Below are 14,513 nucleotides of genomic sequence, written 5' to 3' on the forward strand. Positions count from 1 at the left end.
CACTTTTGTGAGCTTCAAGAATAGAGGTGGTAATAGGGAAGAGATAGACAATAGTTATTGGATCATGCACGAGTACAGCTTTGACTCTCCTACTTTTCAAACCTGGGTTCTTTGTAGAATCAAGTACAAAGGCAAAGACAAGGGTAAATACCGCCAACTTGTGAATCTTGCTAAATTTTCAATGGAAAGTTGGAAGCGTTTTATGGAACAGAACCCTCACTGATTTGAAGCAGATGAAAATCTCAGTAAAGATTTTTGTGGGTTTTGGGAGATTTGGGGTGTATAGGATATATGGGAAATTGGAAATGGAAAGGTGGATGAGTCTTTTTGAACAGAGTGATCTCTGATTCGAGGCAGATGAAAATCTCGGTAAATACTTTTGTGGGTTTTGGGGGATTTGGGGTGTATAGGATCTATGATTTTGATTGTCATAAAAGTTCTCTTTAGTCTCCAACATTTTCTTTTTTCTCTATGATAAATGCATGAATTTGCTCTCTAAGTTTCCTGAATCTCTACTCATATTTGGTGTGATAATATTTACCTGCTTCATGATTTATTCAACAAGTGTTTGCATGAAATGAGAGGGAAAGAGCTGTGTGTAAGAGAATAAGTGAGCAGGGGACATGTGAATGATCAATGGTGTTTTTGTTTTCCTTTTTTTTTTTTTCCTGTTTTGCAGGTAGTAATGTTAGGAAAAGATATGTGCATAATATGAAAATAGTTTTGGAAGGAGAAAACAGTAAGGGGTTTTTGGAGAGAATGAATCTGGAAGAGGAGGAGAGGTGGATGAGGGGATTGGTGGTGGCTGGAAAAGGGATTCTGGGGATGAATTGCTTAGGATAGAGAAAGGAAAGTGGGATTGACAGTGAAGGTTTTTTTAATAGAAAGAGAGTTTGTAGTCACAAATGAAAATCGGAAGAGATGGTGAAAAAGAAAAAAAAGTATAGAACTGCAGAAAAATGTGGGAAAATGAAGGGATAAATGATGTGTATGTAGGATCAAACATCACTTGGATTAATTTGCATCTGGTCTGTGTTTGAGTCTGGAAATGTATGTCATTTGTGTGTATCTTTTTATCTTTTGCATCATTTTGTTTTATCTCTTTCTTTTTTGTGCACATTGGTGAGTAACTTGCTGTGTATAAAAAATGATGTTTTGCTTGAAGTGATGAAGACCTGAATGGCTGATGTAAAGCTGCTGGTTAAATCTTATTTGGGTCTTGCTGAGTTTGTTTGCTGCTGTTTTTCTTTGCTGGTTAAAAAGTTCAGCATTATCAAGTGGAGATTTGCTTGCTGCTGTGTTTGCTGCTGTTTTGGTATGTTGTAGTTCTGATGCAATGCTTGGTGCCTCTTATTTCATCACGTCTATGTACATGTATATGTGTAATACATGTATATGCTATAGTTTTGGCATTATCTGGAAATTATTGTGTGATATTTTTTTAAACAAAAGTGTAAAAACTATTGCATGATATTAATCATGGAGAGATTATGATTTTACTAGATACCTATGTAGTTTAAACCAAAATTTCTTAACCATACCAGTAATATTGCATCCCAAGTTTTCTTAACCATGCCCTCTTGTTTTGTCTTTGCCTGGATTCAACTGCTGTCTTCTGAGATTTTGGTGATTCAAACCCTGTATGCGCATATTGCTTAGGGTATGAAATGAACTTGCTCAACCCCAATGACTGCTTGAAAATAATCTCAGGCTGATCTTGGAATACTTCATTAACAGGCTTTAACAAGCACTTTGCCTAGGGAAGTCCAATTAGACAACTTTCTAAGATTGTTTCTAGAATTCGGAAGGTGAAATTTTCGACGGGGTGTCAGAGCTACAAAGAAACAATTGTGTGAAATTATTTATGTGAAGTTTCATTGCTCATTTAAGAACACTTCAAGGTGGTGTTTATGTAGGAAAGTGTCCAAACAAGAATTTCTAGGCCAAAAATGCATCTGATGTTAGAGCACATTCAAGAAGTCTTTATGTGCTTAATGAATAATTGTAATTAATTGCTTATTTTATTTTCCGTCATAAAAAACTTGTATGTATAGAATTACAATATTTAACGGAAACACATCAATTATAGAAACTGCTTTTAAAAAATTTATTTCTAGGATGTTGGTAATGTGATTTTCTTACTCTTCTTCATTTTAAATGCCAATCAATCGAAGCATTTACATATACATCATGGTCAGTTCTGTATTCATAAATAAAGGACGATTTCGGGTCAATTACAGTTGTGATTCTTCATCAAATGGTAGTACAAGCAACTGGAAATGAAAAAATTGTATCTTTCTTCCTGAAGTGAACAGAAAACATATATATAGGAGTGTTCAAGTCATCAACCATTACAGATTTCAACACAAAAGAAGTATCACCTAATGGGGCTCAATTTTTGAAGGTGGAAAAGTTCCACTGTACTGAAATGACTCCTTGCCATATGGATGATCTGGATTTTCCTTATTTGCATCTTCGTAAGTTGCCGAACTAGATGCTGATTCTGCATTAGGATTCATACCGGCAAGCTGCATAATGTTTTCAATCTCTTTCACCACTTCACTCATTGGAGGCCTGGCAGCTCCTGATTCCTCTACACACGTCATTGCCAGGTCCACAAACTTGTCTAGACCTTTCAGGGTTGAGCCAGAGACAATGGCTGGATCAAGAATTTCAGTAAGGTTGTAAAGATTTTTGGTCTTGTCCATTGCCATCTTTACCTCTCTCACGATATATTTCCCCCGCTCTATTGGATTTCTTGCAGTTAACAGTTCCAGCAGAAGTACTCCGAAACTATAGACATCACTCTTTTCAGTCAACTGCTGAGTCATGTAATATTCTGGATCCAAATAGCCCTAGAAGTTAGAGAAAAAAAACATTTGGAGGTTAAAATTTCATCAGTCAAGATTTTTCTCTAAATGGAAACCTAAGATCACTTGGCTTTCATAACTTTGTCTGCAAACTTGTGAAGTAAGAAGCACTCACCATAGTTCCCTTAACTTGTGTTGTGACATGACCCTTTTCGACGTCACCTAATAGTTTGGAGAGACCGAAATCTGCAACTTTTGCATTTAGTCGTTCATCCAGCAGAATGTTTGTTGATTTAACGTCCCTGTGTATGATAGGAGGATTGGCAAGTTCATGCAGATAGGCCAAACCTCTAGCTGCACCAAGGGCTATTTTAAGTCTCCTACCCCAATCCAATACTATTCCCGTCTTCCCTGCACATTTTTCCAATGAAAGAAGCACAACGAACGATGACAGATGAAATTTTGAATTCAAGTATTTTAGTTACCACAACAAGAGAGATGGTCTAAACAAAGGAAACTGGTACAGAATATTTCTTGAAAATGTTATATTTCCTGTAAAAAGTGTTGTATGAATAAGAGTTCTCTCTGAATTCAATAACACAAATTCAATAGCACAACTTTCTTTATTCTACCAATTTTAATTGCTAAAGCCCAAAAATTGATCTTTGACTACATTTGACAACCTGTGAGTTCACTAGTTACCAATGGAGACAGAAATGTATATATGAGGGACTTGGGAGAAGGTAACAATGAAATCATTTATCAGCATCAGAAGGTATGTAATGTATATTTTGCTGTATGAAGAAGATAAAGAAATGGAGAACTTTACCTGATAAAGTATCCTTGAGAGAACCATTTGGAACAAACTCGTATATTAACATTTGCTCCCCACGATCAAAGCAAAATCCCAAAAGGCTAACAACATTTCTATGATGGACTCTTGAGAGAAGCTCAATCTCTGTCTTGAATTCTAGACCACCCTGCAAGGATCCTTGTTGAGCTCTTTTGATGGCAATGAGTTCTCCAGTCGGAAGAATTCCTCTGTAAACCTATATAAATATTGACAAAAAATTTTGGAGGTGAGACAACATCAGGAATTATTTTATAAAAGAGTTACTAATTCATTTTGACAACATTATCAGAAACTAAACAACCTTTCCATAACCCCCAGATCCAATATCGTTGGAATCTGAAAAATTTTTAGTATATTTCTTAAGCTCTTCAAATGAAAAGTTTCTTGCTCCTTTCAATTGAGGAACGCCAACACTGCTCTTCGTTGAGTTCCACTTTGCTGCATTTATACAACAATAGAGAATTAAGATTTAGTAGTGTAATCTTACTAATTCGGTATGATGACAATCGAGACCAGATAATGATGGTCAGATGTCCTTAAGTCTGTTTTCATCTCACCAAAAGGATTACTCTTTTCAGTTGCTATTTCTGCTCTCCTCTTTTGTCGATATGCGTAAGCTCCAGCGAAGATTAACAGTAGCAGAAGAAGAGAACCACCAACTGCTGCTCCAATGATAATGCCAATGCCAGGTGACTTGCTTGAACCTTTCCCTCCATCTACAAGGCCATATAGATGGATCACACAATAGCATGTATCAAGTTCAAAACAAGTAGTGCAGTATGATCATATTTATACTTTTCGTAATATGAGTTTTTGACCTTACCAGAAAAGTGCTGATACTTATCACCAACAAAGTAGAAAGGTCCAAACACTTTTGGGTCAGGCTTGAAAGTCTGGTTACTTAGAGCAAAACCAATTCGTGAGACTCCTGTTCGGTTGAAATTATCTTGGCCTGATGGAAAAATCTTTACACTTATTTGAAGTTTATAATCTGTACTGTTCTCTATTGGATTACTAACAGCAACTGAATCCACTGGAAGCATATGAAGTTGAAAGGATTTCATCATATCATTCTCAAGATTCTCGTAATTCTTTGTTCTTCTCAATGCGGAGAAGGATGGAGATCTGAAGAATAGAATCCCTGTGAAGGGGAATGCACATTTGCATGTGGGGCTGGCAATCTTATTGTCACTGCATGGAATGGGTATACAGTTGACTGGAGGAGTGGAGTATGGGGCATCCGACGTGGGAAATTTGCAGTAACTTTCTGAAATTCCTGTCTCCCCGCAAATTGGGTTATTAACAAGTCTGCAGAAAGAAATATACAAGGATCTCCAGTGAAGCAATATAAGAAGATAAATATTTAGGAGCTAGTAGTTCATATGGAGTACATCTCCTAGCAGTCTACAGAAGCATGCAGTCTAGCATAGTAAATTAGCAATGCAAAAGACAGAACAACTGTTTAGGCGGAAAAATCTTGGAAATTAAACTTACATTACGTCAAAATTGCCTCCTGTTGGTCCGTTGTAGTCAGTTATGGAATTATCCTCAAGATCTATGAGTTCCAGCTGGTTGCTGAAGGAGTTGCCAACATCTAAGGTGCCATTTAGCTTGTTTCTCTTTAATGTCCTGTCACAGTTCGGAAGAGTTCAAAAGAAGCAGCCTACAATGTCATAGTAGATCTAAAGATGTACTACCAAGCCATTCTGCAAATCAAAGGAATCAAGTAGAATGTTTTGTTTGCAATTTAAACATTCATTACAATAAATATACATATACATATGACAAGATAGGAGGTTAAGCAGACACTAACACTGTCTGTAAATTGGGAAGAGCAAAGAGCATGATAGGAACAGGACCTTCAAGTTTAAGACCTTCCATCCTTCTGCAATAAATTAGAATAGCAAGTCAAGTATTCTGCTTCTAGAGCATTATAGAAATGGTTGTAAAGATTTCAGACTATATCCACCATATCAACCGTCCCATTCCAGATCATTATTATGAAAAAATTGTAACTTTTAGCTCTTAAGGGAAAGTGATTCACATAATTCTTGAGCATATGCATGTCTCTAAGTGGGTATGCATGCGAAGACACATGTTTTGAATGCTGGTGTTCACGGAAAGTCAGGAAACAGCAACTTTACAGAGAAACTTACACTGTTACTAAGGCCTGTGATTGAGGAATCCAGGAAGGAAAAGTTGAGACATCAAAACTATTGTTGCTCAAGTCCCTACAGATCAGAATATGCTTCGAGTGAGAACTATATAGCAGTATAGTTCTATGCAATGAAGAAGAGAACCAGTTACTATAATGAACAGAACTTGATTTGGTGATAAAAAGAAGACAAGGGTCAAAGTATAAATTCAATAATCAGTTAACAAAAATGTTACTGATGACCAAATACAAAGTAGAGTCCAATGACATTTTATTACATACAATGTGAGGAGGGCATCCAAGCTAGTTAGATTAGGAAGAGGGCCTGTGAATTCATTGTTGGACAAATACCTGAAGAAGGAAAATAAAAGCATTCTTAAATTTTAGATCAAATCGTTCATGCAGGACAGTGAACAGTTGCCTATAAAAACTGCAAAAGGATTGTTTGTAGTATCTATAGTATGTCTGCTTACAACTCACGGACAGATGCAAGATTATTGAGATTTGAAGGAACAGTTCCATTTAGTGAATTCCTATCAAGCCGTCTGCAAGTAAGACAAGAAAGTGTTATATAAGATAAGCTATCAGATATTCTCTTCCTATAAAAATCTTAAGGTGCTTTAGATACTCACACCACCTCCAGAGACTGCACATCTCCAAGGCTTTCAGGGACATTGCCAGTGAGTTGGTTTCCATCAAGCAGCCTGGCTCCAGATAGAGGGAAATAGGATGAGAAAACAAAAGCAGAAAAGGTTAACCGGAATCAAGATTTTGCATGGTGCGAGATTCTCAAATACAACAAGAATTGCATAACTTACTATAGATATGCACAAGTTAATCCTAACAACCACATATTTCTTGATGTTGGCACATTTCTGATCCAAACAACAGAAACTAAAATGTCTACCTCATTTCGAAGTGAAGGAAACTTACAAATGTATCAGAACCATGTTCGAGCTGAAAAGTTGATCAGGGATAGGCCCCGAGAACTTATTCTGTCCAAGGTGACTGTAGACAGTGGTCAAAAATCTTATTACTTTTAGAAGAATGTTATTGATTATTCATAATGTACAAGCAACATAAAGAAAATGAACTTGAAGGCTCAAAAATACTACAAAAGATTCAACATACAAATGCTTTGTATGGAGTAGCTTGTCAAGCCCAGGATTAGTTCCATCAGAAACTGGAAGAGGACCTTCAAGCTGATTGTCAGCCAGATCCAGCCAAAAAAGAGTTGACAGATTACCAATGGAAGGTGGAATCCGTCCAGTGAAGCTATTAGAATTTAGAGATCTGCAGGCAGAAGCATCTAAGAGTTTAGCCAGTTGCATAGAAACAGAGATGGTTTGCTCAAATATGTAAAAGATTTGAGAATGCAAAACCTACAATGAGGCCAAATAATATATGATTTAAAAGCCTGTAAACATACAATGAGTCAACAGAACATACAGATACAACAAATATTAGTCTTCGCCAATGCATGCCATACAAAACATGGACGGGGATCAAAATCCTTAAAGAATTTCGACCATGTTGACCAAAATTAGTTTTAGTAAATCCAAGCTAGTGATAGTAAAGCTACTGTTAGTGAAACTTACAGGGTTACCAGCATCGGCAGAGATCCTATTGTGTCTGGAATAGGACCAGAGAAGCTGCAACTAATCAGTTGTCTGATATCCAAAGAAAAGAAAACATGTCGAAGAGGATTTTATAAGACACGCCACCTGTGAGCTACACATCAGTTTAAAGTAAAATGTGCTTACAAATTCGTTAGCTGCTTCAAATTTCCAATTTTTTGTGGAAGAGGTCCATACAAGCCTTTGTTGTTGGAAAGATCCCTGTAGGCAGAAGCTCATAAAAATAAGTATCAATCTTCTACTGTTTAACAAGCAAAATTGTGAAAGTTATTGCTAAATGATGCATCAAAACTTAATAAACTGATTTTAATTAGTTGCAGAATGCAGAATTTATCAACACATTTTTTCAGCAATGAACTCGAAGACATTTGAGCCCTGCAGTTTATCCCAGAGGTACATCAAGTACACAAAGTTTATAAAACTAAATAAAAAGAGGACGGCAGGAATAAGCAAAGATGAAGGTAAAGGTTGAACTTGTTCAAAAATCATAATGGAGAAATGACTTATATGTACGATAAAAGATGCAAAATTCTTGCAGAATACTTACAAGATCTGTAATTCAGATAAGGATGCAATATCTGCAGTTAGCTCACCTTCCAAATTCACGCTTGCTAACGATCTGAAAAAGATCAACATTCATTTATCCAGAAAAAAATTGCAAGAAGCAACCATGAATAAGCATTAAAAGGGTTTAACAAACGAATCTCTAAGAACATACATGGATGTCACGCGGGAATCTGTACACGTAATTCCTTCCCAACTATCACTACAAGGATCTGAACCAACCCAATTTGGCGGTTCATTCTCCCATACATCCTTGAGAGCTAGCAGTGCAGCATCTGCAGCAGAATAGTTGCCATGAGTCAGTTACTTTACCCAAACTCGAACAAAACTGGTACAGGATTAACCAAAACAAAGTAGGAATTCATAAAAACTGACAAGTAAGAAGGTTCAAGACAGAGGTTCTGATCGATATAATCACAAAACAAAAAACTCATATCTATTAAAGTAAAAGTGAATAGAGCAAATCTTGATGGTTCAACAATGTTCCTATTTCGAAGAAGCCATATCCAGTTCTTTCTTTTAAAACTAGGATTTTTTTCGTACATAAGAAAGAAAACTCAAAATGAAAAGAACCATGACAGGAATGCCCATAATGAAAAACAATCAGGACAGGAGCTTTTGGCGAACAATATTCTTTGCCTCGATCAGTTTTCACCATCTTCAAAAAAAAGAACTAGATCCCCTTTGCTCCCTCTCTATAGCAGCCCTATCTTCTCTCCTCTTCTTCCATTGACACTGCTCTTTCTCTCTTCTTTTGTACCACATCATCTTTCAACTTTGCTTTCCCAATCAATCAGTAGCCCTTCTTCATCTCCCTCTTAGTGAAAGATATTATGTGTCTTTCCTGAATTAGAAGAGGATCAAAGCACCTAATCCCCTTGGTTAGTTGTTTATGTCTTTGATAATATGACAAGAGACTTTAAATATTAGTCACATATTACAAACTGAAAGAATACTTGGACTAGTTATAGCAGCTTCATGTTGTTAACATAATCTTTATCCTCAAGGCAAAACAACAAAACTTGGTTGGTAAAACCTGAACCAATTTCTACTCAAACCCACATTCAGAAACTGAAAAAACAGAACTGACAAAATTACCAAACATGTATGAATCAAGAAAGCTAAAAACAAAAATAGATTGGTGAAGTCTAAAGCAAGAATTAAATACCAGAAATCAATTGAGCAAAACAAGATTATAAGGAAAGAGTAGCAAGAAACTCACAATCCCCAGCATTGGTAAAAGCTGCTACAACTGAAATTTGAATTAAAAGAGGCAGCAAGAAGGGCAAAAGTGAGCAACCCATTTCCCCAAATAACACATAAACTTGAATGCTTACAACTTTCCAACAAGCTCTCTACTTTCAGTCTGATGAACTTAGGAGAAAGTCATTTGATGAAAACCCAACAAAGTCTCCTGCTTTCAGATACGATGATTGAGAAGAAATTACAGAAAAAGCAGGTCAAAGAAAGGACAAGAGTTTTTGGAAATGGAAAACAAAAGCTTTGTTGTTTGCTTGAAGAAATCAAGAAAGACCATTTTCAGCCTTTTTGTTCTCTAGTGTTTTCCAGTTATCTGCTTTGTTTGTAGGGTAGAAAATGGTTGGATATACAGGAAAGGTTTAACAGGTCGGGGAATACAAAGTCAATGCATTGAATTGATTAGAACATTAATTACAGTAGTGCAAGAAAGAGATGGCCAGTTAAATGAGATGGATTGATTAAAAGAGGAATAGCCAAGTGGGTTTTTTGCATTAAATACGCGTAAAATATCTCCATTATGCAATCACGTCATTGGTTGGTTGATTTTTGTTTAGTGAAACAAAAAAAAAAAAAAAAAAGAAAACTTGATATATATAATATGAGGATTTGGTAAACTTTTTATATTAAAAACTCTCTCTCTCTCTCTCTATATATATATATATATATTCTTTTTTCATTATGAAAGGTAGAAACTTTATGCATAATACAACAAACCCAAAACTTTCAAAACTTTGAGCTGCTGAAAAAAAACACATGCATATAAAGGTAGAAAATTTATGCATAATACAAAAAAAAAAAAGAGAACTTGATGTATATAATATGAAGATTTGGTATCTCTTTATATAAAAAAAAACTATATATATATATTCAATATAAAAAGTAGAAAACTTATGCATAATACAACAAACCCAAAACTTTCAAAACTTTGAGCTGCTGAAAAAAAACACATGCATATAAATTTAGAAACTTTATGCATAATACAAGAAAAAAAAAAGAACTTGATGTATATAATATGAGGATTTGGTAATCTTTTTATATAAAACTCTCTCTCTCTCTCTCTCTCTCGCTCTGTGTATATATATATATATATATTCTTTTTGCATTATGAAAGGTAGAAAATTTATGCATAATACAACAAACCCAAACTTTACATTGGGAAAAACTGATAATATAAAATATAAGTCACAATAATAAAAATATTGTTAGACTTATATTATTAAGATATACATAAACTGTTCATGTATAAAATTTCTTATACTATTAAAAATATAAATTACACATAATCTTATTTTCACAAATATATACATATATATACATATATATATATATATATGATTAGCTAAACTCAAACTTCAACTTCAAACTCCTTAAATCAAGGAAGACCCATGATTAAAAAACTACAGAAGGAAGACCTCAAAGGCAGCTTCTGTTAATTCATTTTTCTTTTTCTTTTTTTGAAATATAAATATGGAAATTATTTTTTAATATAATAAATTAAATATTGCATTTTTCTGGACATGCACATGAAGACTATTCTACCCCAAAAAAATAAATAAATAAATAAAATTTTCTTTTTTACTAATGTTTAGAATTAGTGGTCCCAAAAAATGAAACTCATATATATATATATATATATGTATATACATATATAACTTATAGTAAATCAAGGATAAAATAGAAATATCCATTTTTTAAAAAAATGATAAAATATAAATCAATTTAAAAGTATATTATATATATATATATAAAACTTAATATATATTTAATTTTAACTACCAAAAACAATTAAATATGGTAATTTAAAAAATCAATCAATTTCTTAAAATATGGCCTAAAATTTTTAGAGATAAGATGTAAAATTAATGAATAAAAATTAAGAACATATTATAAATAAAATACACATATAGTATCAACTAATAATAGAAAAAGAATGGTCTCAAGAAAAGTAGTTGAAAAAGAGAATAAATGGAAATTTTGAAGTTTCTATATAAGTTTATATTTATGTATATGTATATGTGTGTGTATATATATATATATATGTCTACATTTACCTAAGAACAAGAACCAAAAACTATAAAACAAAGGAAACAAGTTATAAAGAAAAAGGTTTCCCAAACCAAAAAAAAAAAAAGAGATTTCTTAATCCCCAACAAAATTACTAACCCTACCTTGATTAGAAAGTTTCTATTTAGTGTGTGTGTGTGTGTGTATATATATATATATATATATATTCAATTTAAACCCCAAAAAAAGAAAAGAAGAGTGATTATTAAATTAATCATTTAATTTAAATTATTTGAAAATATACTTTTAAAAAAGAAGAAAATGAAGAAGCTTGAATTAAATAGTAACCATCTTTTTCTATGGTAAATTGACTCTAATAATTGAATTTTTGTTTGGTAGAACCAAATTAATGTATAGTAGAAGTAGAAGTAGGACAACATGCAAATTAACAAATTAAATTATTGTTCAAGAACATAAACTATTGCTTGTGGGGTTTGTTTAATGGTGGATTCCTCCACCATGGGAGATCTAGTCTTCCTCCAAGCTGTAATATTAACAGGCATTATATATTCAAATGGAGAAAACAAAGGGAGCACCATTATGGAGGAACCCCATTTGTGCTACATGGTCACACCAAAATCCCACGCACACATCCTCCTACTATTTATCATCTCCCCAACTTAGTACCGATCAAACACATCTCTGGAAACTATGAGAACGGGCTCTCGTTATCAAACTACTTGGTGTACGAATTAGTTTTTTATATCTAGAATAAAAAGTGAAACCATTGTAGTTGATATCAGGAGTCATGCAACTCATAAACTTTAAGAACGACTTTTTTTTTTTACCCAACTCACTACGGAACAAGATTATGATGACATGTTGATCGGAGGGTCACGGATTATCTCCAAACATTACCTAATGATTCAATCATGGTATTTGAACTTTATTTAAGTGGAGGTTGTCACTTGTAAGATTATAGTTTGGATACGGTTCCCATGACTCAATATGCAATGTTCTGATGAAGAAACTTATAAAGGAGCCACATAGATATTCAAGTCCTCTAACCAGTAAGATCATTCATACATTGTCAAATCATTATTAGTAATAACAACTCTCTTTTCATTAATGTTTATGTTAGCCTTTGGTAAGCACAGGAGAAGAATCTTATGAAACAACCTTAAGGATATTGTTGCTAATATGAACGAGCTGTGTATTTTAGTAAGAGATTTCAGTTATGTTGACATTGTAGATGACTAGAATGAAAGTTTCTTAGTTTATTAATAGGGATTCAAACTCTTCCACTCCTAAGTTAATTTTGTCCCAAGTCGCCAAATATTGATAAACATGATCATTTCTTAAGAAGTTATCGAATTTATAAATTAGAAAAGGTAGAATGTTACATGATTATCAAAGTAGAGCTTGAAAAAGATTATGATAAGTTGAATTGAGATTTAATAGAAGAATATAACAGTTGAAATTTTATCAAACTAGATAAGAACCTCATGAACCTTTTAAAAATAAAGATAAATACACTAGCTTGAAAATTTTAAATAGTTTAGGATCGAAAAATTTATATTTCAAACGCTAGAAATCAAGTGAAAGCCTTGGGGATGGGATGAAGTACTCCTTATAGAGTGACACATTTTAACACGGATGGGTATATTTATAGTGACCCCTGTAAGCACTATTAGATACAACGTAATTTGATATAGCCAAGATTGTTGGCTAATAGGTTTTATATATAATATTGAGAAGAAAAAAATAACCAATGATTGCTAAAATCTAAAGCGCATTAGAAGGCTAAACTTTAGCATGAGAAAAAGAGATCAAGAAGCTAAGTTTTGAAGACTCTCTATTATTATTTAAGTTCTTCAGGATTGTCATAATCATGTTACTATAGCCATAATCCTTATGACTGTAGGGATCTTCTTAATCAAGATTAGGAGATTATAATCTCTCACATATATTGCGAGACCAACTCGTAGGTCATACCGTCTAACATGCTGGACTCATAATTTATCTAAAAGTAATATTAAACTATAGCAAGCTAAGAATGATCGTAATTCCTATATATATTTAAATCATTGTGATATATCTTGATCGAAACGCACATCATTAAATATAATGTCTCTTTTTTTGTCTTTATTTTTGTAATACCTGAGCCCAAATTTGGCCCGGGATCAATTTTGGTAATTTATAAATGAAGACAAAAAAAGAAAAAATATGTTCGGAGAGTGTTTTTAAAAGAAAAATTAGAAATAGGAGGTTAAAGTGCAAATAGAAAATGTTTGGCCATAGGATCCTCAGTCAGCAGTACCGACGAACCGAAGCACACCGCGTGGCAAGACACGCTGACATTGGTACCATGTGGGAGGCCACGCGGGCGATCCGCGTGCCTCGCAATCAGACAACCCTGGATTGATTCCGCGTGCGTGGATGGTCCAGATTTATTTCTCCCTTAAGCGCGATCAGACGGCCGAGATCAAATTGCGATGGACGATTCAGATTCATTTCCTCCTTATACGCGATCAGACGGATAAAATCGACCACGATGGACGGTCCAAATCAACACGAAATGGGTATAAATACTTCACATCACATGAAAACTCGAACTCTAGTTGCCAACCCCCGCCGGAGAAGAAGAACCAGACACGGGAGAATGAGGCTGACTGCCAATCGCTGCCACACCAGAGCCACCACCGACCTCCAAAAAAGATAAAAAATTCCCCCTACCTACTTACAATTCGATTTTGAGCTCCCATGTGGTCAAATCAAAATAAGAGAGACAATGGGTGAGTTGAAAATTGTAGGCAAAATCCGGCGCTGCGGCGAAAACTCTAAAATTCCTCTGATGAGCCCCTTCTCGATTTCTGTTTGACGTAATTTTTTGATCATTGTGTTCACCGTCCTTTTCTGTACAGCTTAGTCGAAGAAAGAATCTCAACCGTGAACGAGGACTGGCAAAGTCGCAACACTCGAAGATTCCCCCCACCAGTAGATTCAGTTTTTTTTTTTATTTTCCGGCCAACCGAGGCCCCTAACATATTTTTCTGCTGAGATACGGCTAAAATTGGTTAGGCCGAGACGAACCGCCGTTGTGGATGGCAGAACCAGCACTGGAGCACGGCGGTGCCGTTGTGCCGGAACCCTAAAATTGGCTGAAATGAGTTTTGAACACCGATTTTGGATTTTGAAATATTTTTATGTATGTGACGAATGTTTTGGAT

The 14,513-nt window shown here is 34.5% G+C and overlaps 1 protein-coding gene and 1 long non-coding RNA gene across 2 annotated transcripts; one reads left to right on the forward strand and one right to left on the reverse strand.

Moving 5' to 3' along the window:
* The first annotated feature begins 219 nt into the window (after positions 1-219).
* Positions 220-2,110, forward strand: LOC148240294 (uncharacterized). Its single transcript, XR_015816164.1, has 2 exons — positions 220-369; positions 1,166-2,110. It is a non-coding gene; the product is annotated as an uncharacterized LOC148240294 (long non-coding RNA).
* A 72-nt stretch (positions 2,111-2,182) lies between these two features.
* LOC110819755 (Leucine-rich repeat protein kinase family protein) lies at positions 2,183-9,657 on the reverse strand. Its single transcript, XM_088210920.1, has 19 exons — positions 9,242-9,657; positions 8,174-8,294; positions 8,003-8,074; positions 7,582-7,656; positions 7,417-7,488; positions 6,950-7,111; positions 6,752-6,826; positions 6,451-6,522; positions 6,292-6,363; positions 6,101-6,169; positions 5,820-5,894; positions 5,477-5,548; positions 5,158-5,292; positions 4,487-4,971; positions 4,221-4,379; positions 3,965-4,101; positions 3,640-3,859; positions 2,986-3,221; positions 2,183-2,855 (listed from the first exon to the last, which is right to left on the reverse strand). Exons 1-19 carry the CDS (start codon positions 9,321-9,323, stop codon positions 2,382-2,384), a joined length of 2,865 nt encoding a protein of 954 aa, XP_088067046.1. The 5' UTR covers positions 9,324-9,657; the 3' UTR covers positions 2,183-2,381.
* Between the last annotated feature and the right edge of the window lie 4,856 nt (positions 9,658-14,513).

This window comes from Carica papaya, chromosome 9 (assembly GCF_054855325.1).
Source record: "Carica papaya isolate Zhongbai chromosome 9, ASM5485532v1, whole genome shotgun sequence".
Classification (NCBI taxonomy): Eukaryota; Viridiplantae; Streptophyta; class Magnoliopsida; order Brassicales; family Caricaceae; genus Carica; species Carica papaya.

Bases quoted from the DNA above. Each gene is read 5' to 3' on its own strand.
- LOC110819755 (XM_088210920.1), bottom strand. From the start codon at position 9,323: ATGGGTTGCTCACTTTTGCCCTTCTTGCTGCCTCTTTTAATTCAAATT. The intron at 4,972-5,157 runs GTAAGTTTAATT...TTCTTTCTGCAG, and splicing joins GGAGGCAATTTTGACGTAAT to ACTTGTTAATAACCCAATTT. The intron at 4,380-4,486 runs GTAAGGTCAAAA...ATGGCCTTGTAG, and splicing joins TAAGTATCAGCACTTTTCTG to ATGGAGGGAAAGGTTCAAGC.